Genomic DNA, 23,480 nt, shown 5'->3' on the forward strand with positions numbered 1-23,480 from the left:
ATATGTGTGTGTGTGTGTGTGTGTGTGTGTGTGTGTGTGTGTGTGTGTGTGTGGTTCTTACTCTGTGCGAGCAGTTGGGAGATGGTTTTGCGGTTGTCCTCTGAGCCATCACACTCTTTAGCAGCAAGCTGCTTATTGGCTGTCTCCATGCGCTCTTTAAAACAACACACAATACACATGCTCAGAGCTGAGACAAACACACATAGATCACACAGATCCTGGTTACCTGGGACCTGGTAGAAAAACATTTCTAAAGTCTACTGTTCTCTCCAAGAACATCTGTATTAGAGGCTTTTCTGAAGTTTCATATTGATTGGAGCATATGGGTGTGATCTGATCCCCCAGTATATGCAGTGCCAGTCAAAAGTTTGGACACACCGTCTCATTCAGTGGTTATTCTTCATTTTTATTATTTTCTGAATTGCAGATTAATGCTGAAGACATCAAAACCATGAAGGAACATATATGGAATTATGTGGAACACAAAAAAAAAAGTGTTAAAGAAACCAGAATATGTTTTATATTTTAGATTCTTCAAATTTACCACCTTTTGCTTTAATGACAGATTTGCACACTCTCGGCATTCTCTCTTATCAAGAGTTAATTTGTGGAATTTCTTGCCTTCTTAATGTGGTTGAGACCATCAGTTGTGTTTTGCAGAGGTAGCGTTGGTACACAGTGAATAGCCCTATTCTACTACTGTTCTAATCCATATTATGGCAAGAAACACTCAACTGAGTAAAGAGAAATGACAGTCCATCATTACTTTAAGACATGAAGGTCAGTCAGTCCAGAAAATCTCAAGAACTTTGAATGTATCCTCAAGTGCAGTAGCAAAAACCATCAAACTCTGTGATGAAACTGGTTCTCATGAGGACCATCCCAGGAAAGGAAGACCAAGAGTCACCTCTGCTGCAGAGGATAAGTTCAGAGTTACCAGCCTCAGAAACCACAAATTAACAGCACCTCAGATCAGAGCCCACAGAAATGCTTCACAGAATTCAAGTAGCAGACACATCTCAACATCAACTGTTCAGAGGAGACTGTGTGAATCAGGCTTTCATGGTCGAATTGCTGCAAAGAAGCCACTACTGAGGAAGAACAAGAAGAAGAGGAGATTTGTTTGGGCCAAGAAACACAAGGAATGGACATTAGACCAGTGGAAATCTGTACCTTGTTCTGATGAGTCCAAATGTGAGATTTTTGCAGGACTTACTGCACTTTCCGTACTGGTTAAACGGAAAATGTACAGTTTGAAAGAGGACCTACCAATACATAATAGAAACCAGAATTACTGCCTCACAGGTTTACTGCCAAAAAGTTAAATTGCATTTTCCATCCATGTCTTTCGAGACCCAAGATTAGTGTCAGCAATTTAGTATCTGACAAAACATAAAACATCCTGGTCCTGAGTGATGGCACTGATTAACAGCCAGAAAAGGGTTTTTTGCAGAACATTATGGTGTCACAGTGAAGTTGACCTGTGACCTTTTGGACATAAAATGCCATCACTTCATCATGTCATCAGACATATGTGTGAAGTGTTTGTCATGTATGCATATGAATTCTCGGGTTATAGCCAAAAACATGCTTTGTGAAGAACAGAAGAAGAAGAAATTCCCCCAAGGTGTTCCTGAGATATTGCGTTCACGAGAATGGGACGCAGGATATAAGGATGTAAAGACATCAGATGTACGGACAACCCAAAAATCTAATAATAAGTACATAATAATACAAAACACTCTTTGCTACTCTTACTCATCTCACCTACTTATTACTGTCCACAGAGGACACATAGTGTCTGCCTCCTGCAGAGCTGTTGTGTGAATAAAGGCTCACTTATATGCAGTGTTCACACTGTCTGTTGCAACTACAGAACTCTCATTGTCATTTAACCTCTTACTTTAACATGCTTGTTCTCTTAACTTAAGAGAAACACACACATTCTCTGACTCGCTCTCTCTCTTGCACAATGTCTGTCTTGTTTTCTTCCACATTAAAAGCACTTCTGGGAGCTATTTGCTGACAGAATCACACCAAATGTGATGTTCGGCTATTACAAAGGGTACTTGGTTTAAAGTTTTTGAGTTAGAAGCAATTGTGCTTTGACTGAAAAAGCACAAGATTAAGTTGACTGCAACTGCAACACCACTTTACCAACTTCAGTACCTGTATTACAGTTACAAGCCTCCACCTTTTGGATTGATTATTGTTTAGACAAGACAAATATGCAAAACACAAGAGTCTTTTGCATATTTCATTAAATATCATCCAACATTATTCACGTAAGACTGATTCTGGGCATTGTTAGTTCATTGTGACAGCTGCAGTAAAAACACACAGCTTTGTTCGAGCGTTGCATCAGGGCACAAACTCTTTACTGCTGTTGAAGATCTCTAGAACAATAGCTACAGTGAGTACATGTTGACCTTTGACCCAGAAAAGTAGAGCAAAGTATCCATTTCATGTGCACATGTCTGCCAAAGCTATGACGGGAGGAAAAAGAAGGGAAGCAGGAAGCGGGAGAGATGGCAGGAAAGAAAAAAGCCTTTGTGGTGGCTCCCTGTGGACCTGAGTCTGGGCTGTGAGCCATGAACAGAGCTTTCTTCTCTCCAGTGTGTGTGTGTGCGTGTGTGTGCTGGCATAAGTTGAAGAGGAAAAGGGTCAAGCGTTATTTTTTTTAAATTATCGGAACAATTATTTCAGCATATCCTGATTCATTCAGTGCCACGTATTCACACTCCCACAACACCTTCTAACCTGATTACACCCAATGGGTGCGCCTTTTTCCTTCTAGGTGTCCATATGGTTAGGTTTCTGGGTAGTTGCAGCGACTAAAACTCAGTCCCACAGGCCAGAAGCAGCACATGCACAGTTGCACTCAAGATTATTCAACCCCCATTGCAAAGTAGGTGTATTGGCAAAACTTACAAACTTTCAGCTGTATTCAATGAACAACTCAGATGAGAACAATTAAAATAGCTCAACACAACTAATATTACAGGTGGTTTACAGGTTACTTGTAATGACTACTGCTGTCTCAAAATTATTCAACCCCCTGAATAGAATCCCTTATAAGAGCATTCGTTTGCAAATCAGGTGTTGTCTCAAGCACAGGTGATGCAACTAATCAAGGGCCTCATTAGTTGCATCAGATGTGCTTGAGATAGAACACATCAAATACCTGGACTGGCTAGAAGAGTGTTCACAGTGACGTTTGGTTGCATGTTAGAGATATGCGTAAGTCAAGAGAATTGTCCACAAGGTTAAGAGAGGAGATCATGTCCTTGCACAAACAATGAAAAGGATCCAAAAAGATAGCAAAGGCACTAAATGTTTATAGAGATGCTGTTGGAAGTATGGTTCAGAAGTTCAAAGCTAAAGGAACACTGGCTACACTACCTGGACGTGGCAGAAAGAGGAAGCTATGAAAGGCTGCCAAATTTCTGAGGAGGCAGGAGGCCAAAAACCCTTGAGTGACTGCAAAAGACCTGCAGCCAGACTTGGTGGCAGCAGGCACTGAGGTTTCAGTTTCTATAGTAAGACACATACTAAACACTGAAGGCCTCAATGCCTGAACTCCAAAATGTTCACCACTACTGATCCAAAAGCACAAGACAAGTCAGCCCCAATATGCTCAAAACCATATAAATAAGCCACAGATGTTCTGGGATTCTGTGGAGCGATGAAACAAAACTGGAACTATGGATCTATGGATCAGCGATATGTCTGGAGGAGGAAGAATGAGGCATGCACTGAAAAGAGCACCCTGCCTACAGTGAAGCATGGCGGTGGCTCAGTGATGCTCTGGAGTTGCTTTGCTTCTTCTGGTACTGGACACCTGCAGCTTCTGCAGGGCAAGATGGATTCAATCATGCATCAGGAAATCCTGGGAGAAAATGTCATGCCGTCCATGCCAGCCAACAGGACAATCTGTTGACATACATCAAAGTCCACCAAGGCTCATAGAAAAAGTTCTGGTCATCACAGCCGGCAGACTTGAATCTCATAGAAAACCTCTGGTGTGATTTGAAGAAGGTGGTTGCAGCACACAAACCCAAGAGTATTATAGAGCTGGAGACTATTGCCCATGAGGAATGGGCTAAGATTCCACAAGAACGCTGTCAGAATCTGGTGTCTGGCTATGCCTCTCGTTTGCAGCAGGACATAACAGAAAAAGGATGCCATACTAAACACTAAAGATGCTTGTGAAGATGGGGTTGAATAATTTTGAGACTGTAGTAGTCATTAAAAGTGGCATTTAGTGTTGAATTTGGGGAAACCACCTGCAATATTAGTTGTGTTGAGCTATTTCAATTGTTCTTGTTTGAGTTATTCATTGAATACACGTGAAAGGAGGATAAATAATTTTGAGCGCAACTGTACTACTGTAGGACACAGCCCCAGAAACTGAATTTGCATCAGTTGCAGTACGTAGTAGAACGTGACTCTGGCACCTCCATGCTCTCTCACCTCGGAGATCCCTGTTGAAGTCGTGCAGCCGGCGCACCTCCAGCTCCAGCTTGTTCCTCATGGTTTTCTCCAGGGCCTCCCTTTTGGATGAGGACTTAGCAAGGTTTTCATATGCCTCGGACACCAGCTGGATCTCTGTTTCCAACTGCCCACAGAGACAGGAGGGATGAAAGGAATCGTAGTGCAGAAGATGCATCAAACCATAATATATATACTTATATATTTTAACATGGCTAAAAACTGCGCTCACAGACAGCCATAACAAGAATAATAGTATTTTGACTGCTGCATCTATATTAACAGGTGCAGCTTGGTGCCTTCCCGAATGTTACAACATTTGGTAACAGAAGGCAGTGTAGATATAGGCATGGAAGTATTGTTTGAAGATTACTGAACCTATCCTTTAAAGCTCTTTTGCAGGAGATGTTACCTTATGCAACTTGGAGACTTTCTCGCGGCAGACCTCCATCTCCTGCCTCAGCATCCTGTTCTCCTCCGTCAGCACATCCACCATCTGATGGGCACGTGCCATCGAAGCAAAAGGTTCCCCCTGCAGGTGGGAGTAGGAGGGGGGGTGGGGGAAATGTCCTACTTGGCCCAGCGGCTGGGGCTGGGGAGGTTGAGGTCCATGGAACTGCTGATGTTGTTGATGTTGTTGATGTTGTTGTTGTTGATGTTGTAGTTGGTACTGATGGTGCTGCTGCTGTTGGTGCATTCTCGATGTGGAGCCGTAGGGGTCAGGAGGGAAACCGTGACCTCTTGACGGGTGAATAGGTGATAGGTTGAAGGGTTCCCCTGCTTGGTGAGAGCTGGGACCCTGTGGACTGCGGCACCCCATAGTAGGGTAGGGCTCTCCCTGGTTCTGAGGGTGCTGGTGAGGGAAGGAGGGATGAGAGGAGTGGGAGGCACTGAGCATGCTGCTGAGGATGGAGGACTGGGTGCGAGACAAAGAACCCACAGAGGTGACGGAGGAGGTAGGACTGTGCTGGTGAAGGGGCCTCTGGGAGTGAATTGAGCCTTCCTTACTGGACCTGAAGGGAGATGAGCTGTGTTATTACATGATTCTCAGTTGATGTACAGAATTCTGAAAATGTTTTCCACTAGCAGTCACTAACAGTGTTATAGGCTAAGAATTGTTTACTGACAAACAAGCTTCTTTTGTGAAAAGCTGCTCCATGTGAATAATAATTAGAATAATAATCCTTATCTATACAGCATATTTCAGGAGAGAAAGAAAATAGTAGATGGATTGATTTTTAAAACGCATCTAAAACACATTTTAATGAACCACTGTAGATGATTCTGGTCCCAGGCATAGTGACACAGCTGCTAGAAGTGCAAACACAGTTGGTATGAAATAAAAGTTTGATATCTTCATTACAAACCTGAATCCATAGTCATAGCTCCACTCTTTTCACTGTACAACCACATTTGATATGTAAGTGAACTGAGAAAGTCAGAATTACAAGTTGCCATGTATACAGTAGACAGTTAACAACATAAACAAGAATTAAAGGTTTGCTATGCCTCAGTGCCATCACATTTACATAAAACTTGCTGCTTGCTTGCAAAATGTACAAACTCTCAGCGGTGTTTAATGAACTACTCAGACAAGAACAATTAAAATAGCTCAACACAACTAATGTCATAAGTGGTTCCTCCAAATTCAACACAAAAGGCCACTTGTAATGACTACTGCAGTCTCAAAATTATTCAACCCCCTGAATAGAATCCCTTATAAGAGCATTCGTTTGGAAATGAGGTGTTGTCTCAAGCACAGCTGATGCAACTAATCAAGGGCCTCATTAGCTGCATCAGATGTGCTTGAGACAGAACACATCAAATACCCGGACTGGCTAGAAGAGTGTTCACAGTGACGTTTGGTTGCATGTTAGAGATATTGAGAGAACTGTCCAAAAAGTTAAGAAAGGAGATCATTGCCTTGCACAAACAATGAAAAGGATACAAACAGATAGCAAAGGCACTGAATGTTTGTAGAGATGCTGTTGGAAGCATAGTTTGCAAGTTAAAAGCTAAAGGAACACTGGCTACACTACCTGGACGTGGCAGAAAGAGGGAACTATCAACAGCTGCCACCAGATTTCTGAGGATTCTGAGGATTTCTGAGGTGGGCAAAAAGTGTGGCAGCAGGCACTGAGGTTTCACTTTCTACAGTAAGACACATACTAAACACTGAAGGCCTCAATGCCTGAACCACTACTGATACAAAAGCACAAGACAAGTCAGCCCCAGTATGCTCAAAACCATATAAATAAGCCACAGAAGTTCTGGGATTCTGTTCTGTGGAGCGATGAAACAAAACTGGAACTTTTTTGGGTCTATGGATCAGCGATATGTCTGGAGGAAGAAGAATGAGGCACACGCTGAAAAGAGCACCCTGCCTACAGTGAAGCATGGCGGTGGCTCGGTGATACTGTGGGCCTGCTTTGCTTCTTCTGGCACTGGACACCTGCAGCGTTTGCACTCCTGTACATTAGCACCTTTAACTATGGCCTCAGTGATAAACATAGATTTAATAATTTATGTGTCTCAACAAAAACTGAAAATTCTAAACTTAGTAAAGGTAAGGTAAAGGTACATTTTAAGGCAACATTTCCAGTTTCTTTAGTTAAAACACAACTGAAACACTGACCCACAGTGAGTGTTTTAAGCAGCAAAGGTAAAGAATTCATTGCTGCTTTTAACATATCTGTCCTTCAGCCTGATTCACCTGTTGTTTTTGAGCAAGGTGGAAAAACACCAGGTGTCAAATGGCTTTGTGTAAGGCAAGCATTCCAGCCTTAATCCCTCAAAGGAACATCATCAAAGCCAAGCAGAACATGTCCTAACTTGTCCTGCCCTGATGATTAAAATTCTGCAGTATTCATGGCTGTTTGATTCCGTTTCCTCCTAGGTAAACTGGCTGGTGTGGAACAGGCCCAACAGGATCCGTCCTCATATTCTCCAAAAACACGATTGAGAAACCATGTAATGTTTTCAGCTTGCTTGTCAAGAAAACTTAGAAGCATTCAGTTTTTTGTTACATAATGTTGTCCTTGACTGAGTGGAAACAAACCCTGAAGCAGCATTTAGGTCATAACCGAACAATGAAACTCCTCATGAATCTGCGGTTTTGTCTATTTCAGTCTGTGACACTGTGCTTGGAAATCTGTGTGTGGAGAAGGCCAAGGGAAGAACAGCAAACCTGCTGGCGCCAGGCAACCCATTCGAATGATTGATCATTTCACTTCATTAGTTGTAAAAGTCAGAATAGAGTTACATGATAACCACGGAAAGGCAATAATGAATATGTGTCTTTGTGGATAATGTAATTTTTCTTGTTTTCACACTTCAGTTAAAGGAAGTGTGATCCTGTAGTTGCTGTGGAAACCACTCAGATGACAAAAAAGTAAATAAAAGATTGTAAGATCTACATGTACAGCACAGAAAAATTGGCTTAATATTAACCACTATAAGAACTGTGCTAATTCATTAATGATCTCCATTGACAAATCCCCCTGTATAAAGGTCAAAGGTCAGAGGAACTTTCCTGGAGTTGGCAAGGATTCAATGACGTGCTTGGGCACAGCTCATGCTCCCTTCATAGCTTGCTTTAGTGGGTCAGATAGTTTTACTATCTGTTAGTTGCACTTGCTGAAAGTAACCATTCAAACAAACTTGTGACTTGAGATTAGCAGTGAAATGTAAAAAATGCAAAGGAGGTCTTACAGACAGACCATCTGTGTACAGTGTGAGTGTCTCTGCATGAGATACTGTATACAGCATGTCATACTGAACAACTGCATAAACCCCTACTTGCAATAGACAAAATACACAGATTGTTATACTGTTATTTTAGACTTTATTTTTTACACACACACACACACACACACACACACACACACACAAAATGTCCCTTTGAATGGCTCCTTTCATTAAAGTAATATTTCATATCAACATAGGCAACTTCAAGTGTGTATTTGTGTGTGTTCCTTACCTGAATGAGCCGTACTCAGGTGGGGGCTGGTATCGGACGTGGGGCATCTCCCGCGATTGGTCCCTCCCTCTCTGCTCCTGGTAAAAATGGCCTCCAGGCTCTTGCTGCTTGATAGGCGAGCCCATTCCTTTGAAGGGGTAGTCTGGAGGTGGGCCGCGATGCTGCGGCTTGTAGTAGTCACCTGGCGGTCCTGGCGGGGACAGCAAGGGGGAAAGAGGAGCGCTGGTGACGGGGGCATGAGCCTTCACACCACTGGTGGCTAGGGAGAGCTGCATCAGTCGTTCGCTGAGAGACCGAACATGTCCTTGCTTCAGATCCTTCAGCCCATCATCTTGGTGCACCTTTCCTGTGCCACTCACTCGCTGCACCGTGGGGCGACCCTCAGTGCGCACCTTGGCACTCGTCATCCCAGTGACGTAAAAGGCGGCGCCCACCGAGCTGGGGTGGGAAGGCTGCTGGGGCTGGTTGTTTTGCTGCTGAGGCTGAGGAGGAGGACCATGGCCACGGAAGTACTGTGACTGCACTTTAGCCTCTTCATATGTAGGGAGGTCCTCTGGGTTCGGGCACTGTCCTTGGCTGCTCCCACCACCTCCACTGTTGCCTCCCCCTCCACTTCCTAAACCTCCTCCTCCACTGCTCCCACCCCCTCCTCCAACTCTGGTAGAGCTCAGGTTCTCCAGACCATTGTCCGTCTGCAGCTCCTGTCCCTGGGGCTCCTGACGGGCAATGTGGGGGGTCATGGAGTGATCATCAGAGGAGCCAACCTGTCCCTGTCCTGAGTAACCTCCTCCACCTCCCCCACCTGCTCCTCCGCCTTGTTGTTGCTGTTGCTGCTGTTGTTGCAGCACATAATTGCGGTTCATCTGCTCCTGCAGGAGGCGCTGCAGAACGGTGCTTCCACCACCTCCTACACTACTGCTGCTGTTGGATGACTCCTCAACTGCAGCCCTCATCCCTGCTTCACGGTGGCCACGCACCTCATGGAAGGACAAGCTCCGCCCACGGTCAATATTCCCTGAGAGGGTCAGGAGAGAGTGAAAGAGGAAAAGGAAGCAGAGTGGCAAAGGGATGGGGATTGGAGTTTTTAAGGGGGAAAAGATGGAAAGAGAAACAAGCCAAGAGCATGACAGAAAAGACAGAACAAGTAAATTTATTCCACAAACACAAGGCAAAAAGAGAGAGAAGAGACAAAAAACACTAAGGTCAGAGATGCACATGGACTATCCAACACCATCCGTGTTGTACCCCTTCAAAGCCATGGAAAACCCATTGATGCATGATGGGACAGTAGAAGGAGAACAGAGGAAGGAACTTCTGAAAAATCAAAGGGGCCAAATCACCAACAAAAGCTTAAACCCTCAAACCCAAACCACAAATAAATATAGGTGAACAATTTAAGCCTAAGAATGAAGTCTGTAACAGCTGTGTGATGACTAAACACTGATATGGACGAGATTAAGTGATTATTACATTTTTGTATGGTTTACTTGGCCCTTGTGACATTGAACACAAACCACACAAGGTAGCAGAAAGACATTAGCTCTGTTTGCACAATAACTTCTGTGGTTTGATGACTAAACAATGGCTACAGTGCCTGGAGATTAGAAATTCTCACATTGCAAATTTTCTGCCTTTTGGTTGTTGAAGGACAAAAAGTAAAAATTTCAACATCACATAATGTGACACAATATGTGAATGAAAAACTGAAAAGTATATTCATTTGTCAAAGCTGTTGTTGATTAATTTCCATGACAGTGTTCAAATGTACCATCATGACAAGGGCTAATGTTAAAAATGTCAATCTGACCTGGTGACCAGGTGGTCTTGACCAGGCTCAGGACCAGGTGAGTGGGGCGGTAAACTGTCCATCCTTGATTTGGTCACGATTGTTACAGGCATAGATAGATCATTTTATTGTTGTTAGCAAAGCTGATTTCAAGCTTTTGTTTCAACCAAAATATATTTTTCTGGCACTATGAGTCACAAAACACTGCTTTCAGTAGTCAGGCTATATGGATTAACATTAAGTCATTACATGTGTTTGAACCCCAGGATCAAAGTGTTGAGTACCGCGAGGGGTTCATTGTGATTCCATTTTACCCTTTTTACCCAGCCTAAGAGAAAACAACAGGGAAATAATAATTTTTACAAAAAACTACACAAATTTGTAAGGAAACAAAACCCAGGGAATTTGAAATGCTCACAGGCGATCCCAAGAAGTTTGATTTAAAATGTTCACACAGCATTAAAGACAGGCAAAACGTGTTCAGGTGAACATCTAGCGTTGTCAAACTGAAACCACCTGGGATGTATTTGCTGTGTTGTGTTGTCAAAAAGGTTAATTTCCTTCTCAGTCATAATATCTGTCATATTGTTTTAGGGGGCAGTGTGGGGCTGCATTTGTTTTTGTGTGGTTTCCTTTGACAACACTGAATGTTACCATCATTTTACATTTTTTACAACACATACACTTAATTCTACAGAGTAAAGAAAGAAATCATTACATCTAGCGCTTTCTGTTATTCTTCTCATTCTCAAGGAAGAAGATGCTTTTTTCCGAAACATCTGTAGGTAAATAAAATCATATGAGACAAAAAGGAGAAAAGTCAGCAAATGGCCAATTCTCTTCAAACTGAAAAGATTGAGAGACAGAAAAGAAAAAAGTATTATGTCTAAAATGGCTAGGGTAGTGGAAATTCAGATGCACAAACACAAATTCTAAATATAAGTAACGTCCACAAAAATCCCTGACTGATCAGAGGCCTACCACAAAGACTGCTCTCTTCACAGTCACACAGAAAACAACTTCTTTTAATCTTTAAATCTTTTAATTTGTATTTTACTTTATCATATCGTCTGAAGTGGGTTGGGATATCTGATGTAGCTCTTTAAGGTTTACCCACTATTTATCACATTGCCAGTACTTTGTATCCATTGCTGACAAAGTGTCTGATTGTGTTCCTCTGACCTGGAGTTCCTAAACGGTCAAACCTGGACCTGTCTTTTTCTCCCCCTATATGCTCTCTTTAGGGCATGATCTGCCCATTTGGCTGTGTCTCTTCATTTCTATGCTGATGAAGTCGAACTGTATGTATTTGTGAATCTTGACATGTAATGAACATGTAATGAAACACTCTCAAACTTGTCGATGTGTTTAAATATGCATCGGATGGGGTTATGTAATGCACTCAGAGTGAGAAGACTATCTTTGCCGGCCTCTGACTATTTTTTTGACAGATTTTTTTGATCGATTACACCACAATTAATTGAGGAACTTTTATTGAGAAACATGTCTAGAGCTGAAGAAAACAGCAACTCACGAGAAACTCTGAGGAGAACATGCTCCGACATGTAAGAGTTTAGCATAGCCTAATGTGAGGTTAGCATGGATGATGGTGACTATGTCTCGTTTGCTCGCATTGTTGCTCAGAATGTTGCAGAGACGATTAGTGCCCTTATGGAGCAGAAATTTGCTGAACTGCAGCCCACCCTGGACAGACTGAGGAACACCGAAGACAACAATAAAAGAATATTGCAAACAGAGGGTGAAGATCGCACTGGGTCACTGAACTTGAGCAAAGAGTTAAGACTTTAACCAAGCAAGCTGAGGAAAGAGAGAAGTGACAAAGACGACATGCAGGTTATTGGTCTTAAGGTGTAGAAGGGTGGCAGGTCATAAGATTTTTACAAAAACCTGGCCTCCAGACATGCTGGGACTGGAGACAAAGCATGGGAATTCAAAGAAAACCTGGCAAAAAAAAACTGCATAATTTCAATGACAGACAAATACAACAGAACATCTGAACAGCTTATCCAGAGAGGAATATGGTTTTTTATGTGCTATCTGGTCAGCTTATGCTTCACTTTTAACGAGGAAGAACACACCTTCGAATGGCCACGAGATGGATGACTTTCGCAATAGGAATAGACCCTATTGAGTGCTGATATTAAGGAATAGCTGATCTGATTTAGACACTAAAACTTGATGTTTACCATGTGGAGGATTAATGAGCAAGAACCAAGCTGTAATGTGTGTGGCAAAAAAACAGTGCCAGACAATCCTCATAGTACACATGTAAATGCTACCCCTTTCCCTTTTCTCAAAGATATTCTATTACTTTGAACTGACTGTGGCTTCAACATATTGATGCAGCTTTGGGGCTGACTAACAGGATGGAACATCTTTAACAGCTTCTTTTGTTATGTTATTTTCCATCTTACTATGTGTGTGTTATGCTACAGTTCTTGTGTATATGATTACTGCCACTGCCCTGTCGTCTTTCCAGTGCGTGTCAGTTACCAATTATCACCTGCCACATTTTGTACATAAAAAACGTGCATGAAGGATCTTGAAATTCCAGTTACAAGCCCTTCTACCTTGTGGGAATCTGCAAACGCATACATACATACATGCTATTATATCTTATATAGACAGTATATAGCCCGGAGACTGAATTCAGGCTGTCTTGCAACAGTTATCAGTTATCAAAAGACATGGATGCAGCCCATGTTGCAGCCCAGCTATTGACTTTTATAAAGGTTTCAATAGCTCAGAAAGCACATCGTCTCCCAAGGCCAGACAAAAATGTGTTGATATGATGAATTTCCCATTCCTATCTGATGAGCAAAATGTGGATTTATGTCAGTAAGGCAGAAGACGAGATGGTTTAGGATCTGAATTCTACCAAACATTGCTAGAAGGCCCCCTCACATCACACATATGTATTCAAATCCAGGGTTAGTCTCTTCTTTAAAGCAGCACTTGGTGCATTTTATAAAAATATCATTTTGTCATATTTGTTGAAACTGTCACTATACAATAGCTGTAGTCCAAAATCTAGACTTCCCTGCAGGCATCAGCTCATCCAGCTTCTCAGGATTCATTTCTTGGTGACTTATTTAAAGATAATACTACCCTTCCAGCAGTTACAAGAGATATTTGACATTTCCAAACAAAATTTCTTTGGTTATCTGAAAACGAGACATTTCATACCACCTCAGGTTACCTCCTTCCCTGTTACTCTCCCCTTCAGCGATAAGATCTATTTATCTTGGACTGCTAAAATGGAATACATTTTATTCACTTTTCAGTTCCTGACAAATGTTCCTTATAAATGGCACAGAGATCTAGGTATTGAATATAGATGATGACTGGCAGGTGGCTATACATTTGATCAGATCCATGTTTTCATGTGACACACTGAGGGAGAAAAAACACAAGATTCTTCACAGGCTGCATATCACCCCTGCTACCGGGCACAAAGTAAATTGCTGCCTTCCCCATTAAATGCCACTCTAATAGGGTGACATATTTCTATTGCATCTGGGAGTGTAAACTTCTATCCAGATTTGGACATGTATCTCCAAGGTGGGATATTTAGAATAAAAATGTACACTACTAACTTCTTGAGAAGCTCCTAGTAATTGATCAAAAGTTTCTTAGTAACTTTGGAGTCTTTTCCTGCTCTGTTCAATGTGTTTTACATAGGTTTCACCTACATCTAATTTTTGGTGCTTGTCTTTTCGCACAGATATTTTACATTTTCCCCTCATCAATGAAGTCAACAGGAGTTTTTACTTAGTTAGTAAGATACAGTCTGTCAAAACATTACAGACAAATCTGGCTGATCTACAACCCTGTCCAAACATCTAGATACCAAGAGGTTTGATGTTGTGCTGCCTGACAGCTGCTTCCTAAGAAAACCAACTGAGCCAATTACAGTTTGGGGTGTATATAAGAAGAGCAACATCAGATTCCAGACCCCTTTCCCGGCTGGACTGAGAGTGTTTTATGAAGATGGAACTGTGATCTATGGTTCGGCAGAGGAGGCAACTGCAAATATGGCGGAGAGGGGGATACCAGTGATGGTTCTGAAAAGAAAAAAGAAAAAACTACCCTGCTGGACCAGATAATCCAATTTACGTGGTGGTCACGTGGAAAGCAAGGAAGCCGGGAGAATACCTGCTCCAAGCCAAGCTTTAAAGAATGTCTCCAAGCATCCTGGCTTCTAGACACTCGATAAGTACTGTTGCTAATTACAATATATCAGAGGTGATAATGGCATATGGTAATAGATGTAAGGTCGGGCGATAAAAGAGGCCTTAATATTGGTTTAATTGGTTTAATATTGTTTTTGGGGGGTTTGGTTCATCATTATGCTATGGTGTTACTGTTTAAAGCCAATGTTTGTGTTACTATTGCTTGTGGCACCAGGGGTGTGTATATATACAGATTTGACTTGAATGTATCGTGTATTCCTAAAGGTAACAAATGCAGTCAATTATAGTGTCTACATATAAGGTAAATGGTCTAGGAAATCCAATCAAGAGGAGCAAAGTTTTGGCAAAAATTGAAGAGGGAGGGGGGTGGAAGGAGGTCTTCTTCAGGAGACCCATTTAACAAATCTGGAACATGAAAAACTTTTTTAATTTAATAAATATTCATCCTCCTGCAGTCAGGGTTCAAAAAGAGGGGTAGCAAATTAAACTTTGAGTGCATATATCAATCAATCTTTATTTATATGCGAAAAGAAAGATGATGATTGTGATGATGATCACTTTAGTCACTAAACTGAATGTTTATGTCCCTCCAGGATCTAAATGGAAATTGTACAAAGAAATAAGGTGTCCTAATCTGCAGAGGCACTTAATCCGACCCTCGACACTTCAAAACCGTGTGATCCTATTCAGGAGAGAAGAAAACAACCCAAAATATAAAATCAATAAAACACTTTACCCCACTTTTTTCTCTCACCCACACTCTGTCTGCTCTAGGCTTGACTGTTTTTTTTTATTTTTCAAAAAGATTTACACAGGGCAGTAAATTGGAATATTGGGACCATGGATTTATCAGACCATGCCCCAATATATTTGGATTTGATAGTGGGGTCTGAAAAGAAGAGCACCATCTGGAGGCTGAACACAGGAATTCTGAACCAAATGAGGGAGCAAATAAAGACAGATAAGAGATTATTTAGTGGAGAATAATAATGAAGTGTCTCCACCAACTCTCTGGGATGCATGTAAAGCTGTCGTGAAAAGAAAAATTATAGGCTATTGCTCCAAAGTAAAGAAGCAAAGGAAATTTTCAGTTCCAGAAAACTGGATCAGCTGCAAACTGAATTAAAATAATTTGAGAATAAACATAAAAATACACTGAATCAAAGAATAAAAATTGGAATAGACAGGAAGAAAAATGAACTAAATTAAATTTACTCTAACGGCGTGAAAAATAACTGATCTTCCCAAAACGAAGACATTTATGAAGCAGGAGGACAATCTGCCAAACTACTTGCTTACAAATTAAAGAAGCAACAAGCAGAGAACACAAGTTATGGAATAAGAGCCCCTAAAACAAATTCAATACACTCCAAATTAGAAATTATACAACAATCATGTGAAACCTTCTAGAAAAATTCATATTCACAGCCTAAAATAGATTTTTTACTAGATAAAATTACCTAAGTGAGGGACAAACAAAACCAGCTTCTTATTAGGGAAATCACAGATGAGGACATAAAAAAGGGAATATCAAATTTAAAACCCTAAAGGCTGCAGGGATCAGGGTCAAGGGATCAGTCAGGATAATGATATCACAGGTATTAAAATTCTAGGTTGAGTTCAGAAAATGTCTTTATTTGCGGACGATATTTTAATTTATTCATCACCTCCAGAGTTCAATTCCTAAACTATTCAGAGAATAAAGGAGGGCATCAAGAGATGGAATTTAATTCCAGTATTAAGTTTCGAATCATGAATTGAATCAGTAGGATACTATATACCTAGGATACTATATTTGTTTCGAACTCTTCCAATTGGAATAAGTGATAAACAATATAATGAATGGGATAAAATACTATCACGTTTGGCAAGGGAGAAAGCCGAAGATAATATTCCAAACCCTCCAGTTGGCAAAGAAAAAGGGAGGGCTTACACTCCCATGTCTAATGGAATACTATATTTTGGCCCAATTGAGAGTTTTAATTTGTTGGTGCAATTCTGATTACCAAGCCAGATGGAAGGAAATTGAGGAAAACCTGTCCGGAGTAGTTCTAATACAGGCACGTCTAGGAGACAAAACACTAATTGAAGACCTAATGGAATTGGGTAATAGATGAATTAACTTGTGGTTAAAAATTATTACGAAGAATGAGGAGATTCTGAGAAGGCGCTCTCATGATTTGGACTTGGGAGATCTGAGGATGGATAGGGTTAAGGTGGTGTTATTTGTAATTCATACCCACTGATCAATTAATCAGTGGTTGACAGACAACTAGACTACTAGAACATCTGTCCTCTTGTGTCTGCTGCACAAAACAAAATGGTGTATAAATCAGACGGCAGAAGAATTGAAGACTACATTACACTATGCACTTTTAAATCCCTATATTTATCTGTGCTGTTTATCAAGTGGTGTGCCGTTTGTTACTCTGGTTTCTTCTTCCTTTGCACTCCAAACACCCCCTCGCCATCTCTATTCTGTCCCTCTGTCCTCTTAACCAACTCCTCTCTTCTTTCCTCTTCTCTGACTCCTCTACTTTCCTTTAAACTTTATCTACTTTATCTGTTTCCATTAACCAACTTTCTTTCTCAGATCTCTTAAGTGTTCTCCCTCCCATACCTACCTGTATGGCTGTTCTTACTGCACTCTCCTGGGGGTGTCAGTGGCAACAGCTGCTCATGTTGCAGGGCTTGAGGGGGTGGGTGAGCAGGAAGGTGATGTCTGTGTGGGCGGAGGTGGTCTGGTGGCGATAGCCTGGGAGGTTGAAGGTGGTTCAACTCCTGGTTCTAGCCTCCCTGCGGGCTCAGCTGGTCTTTAAGGCACTCCTAGATGTAGATGCGCTGATCAGCGTTGTCCAGGCCTGAACACTCTGCAGAGGAAATAAGTGAGGTTAATTTTTACTGCATTTTTGAATTTGTGAACAAAATCCACCCAGAATCTTAAAGTAAACAGATTTAAGCTCCAGATTGTATTTATAGCTTTCTCAATAGCATCATCTTTAGCTTCCACCCACTGCTAGCAATCAAGGAGGTGAAAACTTAAATACCATATTTGTAACTCCATAGGTGGCTCCTCGCATGATCCCTGACAAAAATGCCACTGGGCTTTCACTGGTCTAAGTTCAAACTGGAAACTTTGTTTCTGTGGTTCATGAGGTTCATGAGATTTTAAAGAGCCAGCAGAGATGTGCAGTCTTCTTAAACCCCTTAACATTTACCGTAGACTCCTACTTGCTTCTGGGCTCAGAGAGTTCCCACAACTTAAAACATATTAAAATATAATGCACCACGGCAGGAAGAGTATTCAAGACCCACCATGTTAACGGATTAAAATCTCACAACAATCAGAGCTGGTGCCATCATGGTGATCCGGAGGAGGGGGGGGGCATACTGTGCAAGTTTTATGATTTCCATCAGTTCAGTAAACATGTCTTATGATGATACAGTTGTTGTGAACGTGACACTCTCTCAGTGATGCTTTGTGCTCAAACGCACTCAAAGTTGTTTCCCAAATGTTGAAATTCTAATAAGATGAAGACCTTATCATCACTATCCTGCTGCTGCTGTTTACATTCCACCAGACATACATTTAAAACAATGCACTACAGAATTATTTCATGAATGTATACAGTACATGTGTATGTACATCTGTATATAAATAACTGTATTTAGTTTATTTACTATTTCATCTTGTTTTAATATCCCGATTCTACTCTAAATGTAATTATTTGTACATAGGTTCTATCTAGGCATAGGTGTGTTGTGCAACCCTGTATGGTAGAATGACAAATGACCTTAAGGTAGATTTGTTGTCTACACATAAGTTACTAGGACACAGTCATGTCTTTATGCCTGAGTTTCTCAGGCATAAAGACTCCAGACTCCTGGAACAAGAGTCACTTTGAAAAGAGTCACAACTGTAAATTAACTGAATAAATCAAACAAAGGTTTTTACTCTTTCAAATGTACAGTATGTGGCAAAGTCATTGCTCCCAGTCCTCTGACAGCACATATTTGGGGTGGTCCCTTAAAGACCACCACTAACCAAGCTGCAGTTTCTGGCCCTCTCCACATAATTTGCTCAATGGCATATTCCCCTCAAATGGAAAATGGAATGAAATGGAAAAGACTGCAGCATCATCTCATAAACACTGGCTGGAGGATGTAATGGCACACCTTGGCCTCCAACAGCTATAGCCGACTAATCTTGGTACAGCCAGAAGATGTGGCAGGTCCGTCTGCCATATTTTCAAAACTGGACAATCCTTATCAACATGTATGATGTCTGTAGGCTGGAGTTAATGTTGGAATGTCGCTGAACATTTACACAATAACCAGCGCACTCAGATAAAGACACTGACTTTAATCTACTACTGGTCAAAGCAAGAATTAGCATTTGCCTCTACTTTGGTTTGGGAAAGGAAGGAGGAGAATTTGGGTAAAGTTTTAAACAATGAGTAAGAGAGATCAGCTGTCTGTGTGTGTGTGTGTGTGTGTGTGTGTGTGTGTGTGTGTGTGTGTGTGTGTGTGTGTGTGTGTGTGTGTGTGTGTGTGTGTGTGTGTGTGTGTGTGTGTGTACGTTCCAGGAGGCTCGTCAGGGTTCATGGACAAAGCAGAGGGAACAGATTTCAGCTCTTTGGCTCATGACAAATCACACGACAACCATCGTCATTGCCTCTCTCCTTTTTACCATTTTTCTTCCCCTCTTCTGCTTCCTCTCATATCATATCCATCTGTTTTTGATTTCCACAGTTTTTCTTACCCTGAGACCACATTTGTAATATAATAATCATTAATACTCATCAATACAAGGAAAAGGCATCTATGTGTTCCTTGAATTTAACTTCCATCTTTAAGGGTTTACTGTCATGAACTTTGTATAAATGGTCACTGTTCCTTTCACAACTTCAACCTTTAAAAACTTTTCAAGATGAAATAAGTGTTGTTTTCATCACAATCCATTTGAAATATAGTAAAAAGTTTTTTCATTTCATGGTTGGCATGTTCTCCCTCTGCTTGTGTGGGTTCTCTCCAGGTACTTCAACATCCTCCCACAGTCAACTGTCCACGGTGTAACTCACTTCTCGCCCCATGTCAGCTGGGATTGGCTCCAGCCTCCCCCGCGACCCTTAAGGATAAGCGGTAAAGATAATGGATGGATGTTTGATTTTGTATTTGGCAACTGATTCAGTTTGCCTCTCAACAAGTGGAATGAGTGACCCTTAAGTCTTTTAATTCAATTAAATATAATCAACAGATGTAAAAAAAAGTAGCACAAAATATTCAGAAGACAAGAAAAAGTGTCTCGGTGGAACATATTAGTCACACAAAAAGTTTACAGGAATCAAAACACACATAAAGCACAAGTTTAAGCACAACATTAAATCACACCCGCACACACAGACACACACAAAATGGAATTTCAGGTAACATGTAAACATCCTGAGAGGACAGAAGACTGTATGAGTAAGACAATCAGTATTCAACAGAACTAATCCCCCTCCTCTTTTGAAAAGAAAAATAATCACTTCTAGATGTGTTACTCCCCCTCTGCACCTCCTCCCCCCCAAATATCGCTATGACTACATACTCACCTTCATATAAACAGTTTACTCAGCAACCAAGGTCTTAATGTTCACAAGTCTCTATTTCCGTTTGTCGCAATATTCTGTGCTTGACACCCACTGTGTGTGTGTGGATATGTGTGAGTGAATGTAAACTTGCATTTCTGCATGCATCTAAAGCCATACTTTAGATTTATTAGGGTTTATCATATAGCAATGGGGCCTTTGCACGTAGTCACTGTGGCTACATAGTATCTGACAAAATTAAGAGAGCACTTAAATCACACATGGGATCTCAATGAAAACTAAATATTCAAGATCAAAATCTTTACTGTACAATGCGTAATTCGTTGAGAAAAAAAAACAAAAAATTGCAATCACAGGTTGATCCAACTTGTATGAATTTCATCACGGCTTCTCATAATGTGACTCAGTAGTGTGTATGGCTCTCATGTGCCATTATGCACCGGACATGGTCCTGCACCAGGAGGAACCCAGTGGAACCCACTGCACCAGCGTAAGGTCTGGATTTCATCCCGGTACCTAACAGCAGTCAGGCTACCACGTGGAGGGTTGTGCAACCCTCCAAGGATATGCCTCCCCAGACCATCAATGACCCAAAGCCAAACAGGTCAAGCTGTGATGTTGCAGGCAGCATAACATTCACCACGGCGTCTCCAGCCTCTTTCATGTCTGTCACATGTGCTCAGTGTGAACCTGCTCTCATCTGTGAAGAGAGCGGGGCGCTAATGGCCGACCTGCCAATTCTGTCACTGTCACTGTGAGCAGTGGTCCCACTAGAGGACATCAGGCCCTCATCCCACCTTCATGGAGTCTGTTTCTGAAAGTTTGGTCAGAAACATGTACAGTAGTAGCCCGCTGGAGGTCATTCTGTAGGGCCTTGGCAGTGCTCCTCCTGTTCCTCCTCGCACAAAGGAGTAGATACCAGTCCTGCTGCTGGGTTGATACCCTTCTACGGCCCTGTCCAGCTCTCCTCATGTATCTCCTCCATGCTCCTGAGACTGTGAGACACAGCACTTATGGATGTGCCATCCTGGAGGAGCTGGACTACCTGTGCAACCTAAATGGGCTGCAGGTACCGCCTCATGCTGCCAGTAGTGACAAGGACACTAGCAAAACACAAAACTAGAGAAGAATCAGTCAGGAAGAATAAGGAAAGAGCAATTGTCTGTGGCCACCGCCTGCAAAACCATTCTCTTTTTGGTGGTTGTCTTGCTGTTGCCTCTCCAGTGCATATGTTGTCACTTTCATTTGCACTAAAACAGGTGAAATTGATTCACAATCGCTTATGCTTCCTCACTGGACTGGTTTGTTTTGATTGATATCCATGTTTAATTGACTTGGTGTTATACTGTGATGATTAAGTGTTCCCTTAATTTTTTGAGCACTGTAATTATACAGTGTAAAGGGTAGCGTGTGGGTGGATCTTTGGACTGGTCAAAGATAAATGTATTCCTGCAATAATATCTTCTCAATGTCCCATAACTCCAACGTGCAACTTACTCAACACAACATCTCATTTAGAGGTTCCTCCCTCACAAAAGACTAAGGACAGTCACCCTTGCAGACAATACTTAACCAGAAAACAGACGAGTTAAGTGTTGAACAGATTTCATCTCTCAGGTAAGAAAATAGCACAGACCCCTGCTGTTTTAAGACAGCTATTTTCTCAACTTCTACTTGTTAAGGGTGGACTTTGGCAGGCGTTAGGGCTGTACTTTGAACTGGCTAACACTGTGAACTGTCATGCAGTGTGTTCACAAAGCAAAATGTAAAACCATAGTCAGCTGAGGATATCATCTGTCAGTCTTTAGACGCCAGTATACACATGACTTTCCACACTGCTGCATTCCATGGCCATCAATCATTTAAATCATTGGCTTACTGTTAGGTTATTGTTTCTGTTTAAAACTTTTTAGATTTGTATTTCAGCCTTTTACCTGACAAACAAATTACCCTCTGCTCCTGAAAAGGATTCCATTTATGAATTAGAAAATAGATTTAGCAGTAATAGGAGAGTAAATACCTCAATGACAACACATCCAAGGCACACAAGATGAAGTGCATCAAGCATCTCAGGCCACCATACCATCATTGGTGAAACTATGAACTCTATTGAATGACTATGTCCACCTTTTTTTCATCTTCACAGTATAAACCTCAATTCAACTTGTGTCCTGATGCTGAGAGTCACGAGTCAAAAATGAGCTCATAGTTTTTAAAATGCTCCTACCTGTGTGGCTTCCTCAAAAATAGCTGTATCTTCTGCTAAAATCAACCCGAGTGGATAAACAAGGTTTGAGGCGGTGCACCTCTCTTTCCATGCCTTCCACCCCCACTCCAACAGGTGTGGCTGGGAAGTAAGGATCTAGCAACCTTTTAGCCATTCAGCACTGAGCCACTCCTTCATACCTGTGCAGTAGTGTAACTGCTTCACTTACTCTGCCAAACATTAATAAGATAAAAAAATACACAAGACTTAAGTTTCCTTTTCACTGCTTTGGCTTCAACAACAGCAGAGTGCACTGCTAGGTGATGTTTTTCTGCTCGTTCTCCGCTGTGTTTTCTAGCATAATATTGATTTCCCTTGAACTTTTAGGAGGGAAGACATGGTGTGACATGGTGTAGAAAGACTCAGTCTCATTCAAGAAAAGGATACATCTCAACATGATGTCCTGTGGCAGATTTAACACACAGGGGAGGAGAGCAAAAAGATGTAAATCAAAGACACATTCTTGAGATAGTCATCGAATCTTTACATGATGACACAAACAGCTGATTCATACATGACAGAAAAAGCATGGGACAGACCATTACGTGACCTACAGCTCCAGCATACGTTGGATAAATACATTGGTCAAAACTGCAGCAGATGTTCACAGTTCATAAGTTCAATTAATGGTTCAATTTAATTAAGTCAGCTTTTGGAAAAATGAGATAATCTGACTGGTATTATAAACAACACTGTCACCAGTACGAACTGACCAGTACAATATATTACAAAATATACAATATAATAGCATAAAAGCCCATAAATATAAACCCATAAAAGATGTCCCCTAAACAGCACTTAACTCAATAACTCCTTATTCACCCCATGATTTAGCAGGCAATTGTCTGATTGGCCACATCCTGTTGAATGAAGTGAAGTGATGAATTAGATACATCTTGTGTGGACAGGTGAAAGTGTTTGCTTTGAGTGGCCGAAAAGATTAGAAAGGCACTAAGTACAGTCCATTTACTAAAGTGACTGCACAGAACTAAATGTGCGTGCTGCGAATAGAAACTAACGTACTGAATTTTCATTGTTGTTTGTGATGACGATGATGACGGTGTAGTCCACAATCTTCACAACAGAGCTCTCTCCATGTTGGGGATTGCAGTCGTAGGTGTACAGTGTGAGCAGGAGGTGGCAGAGCACACAT

At 41.5% G+C, this 23,480-nt stretch overlaps 1 protein-coding gene across 1 annotated transcript in view; it reads right to left on the reverse strand.

The window, feature by feature from the left end:
• Window positions 1–17,156, reverse strand: part of amot (angiomotin) — a 28,100-nt gene extending 10,944 nt beyond the window's left edge. The window contains exons 1-6 of the mRNA XM_070843618.1: window positions 17,095–17,156; window positions 10,975–11,035; window positions 8,471–9,485; window positions 4,904–5,504; window positions 4,474–4,618; window positions 62–154 (exon numbers count right to left, since the gene is read on the reverse strand). Coding sequence (XP_070699719.1) covers window positions 62–154; window positions 4,474–4,618; window positions 4,904–5,504; window positions 8,471–9,485; window positions 10,975–11,035 — 1,915 coding nt within the window. The 5' untranslated portion in view covers window positions 17,095–17,156. The remainder of the gene's footprint in view (window positions 1–61; window positions 155–4,473; window positions 4,619–4,903; window positions 5,505–8,470; window positions 9,486–10,974; window positions 11,036–17,094) is intronic.
• Window positions 17,157–23,480: the final 6,324 nt, after the last annotated feature.

The sequence above is a fragment of the Pempheris klunzingeri genome, chromosome 14, assembly GCF_042242105.1.
Source record: "Pempheris klunzingeri isolate RE-2024b chromosome 14, fPemKlu1.hap1, whole genome shotgun sequence".
NCBI lineage: Eukaryota > Metazoa > Chordata > Actinopteri > Acropomatiformes > Pempheridae > Pempheris > Pempheris klunzingeri.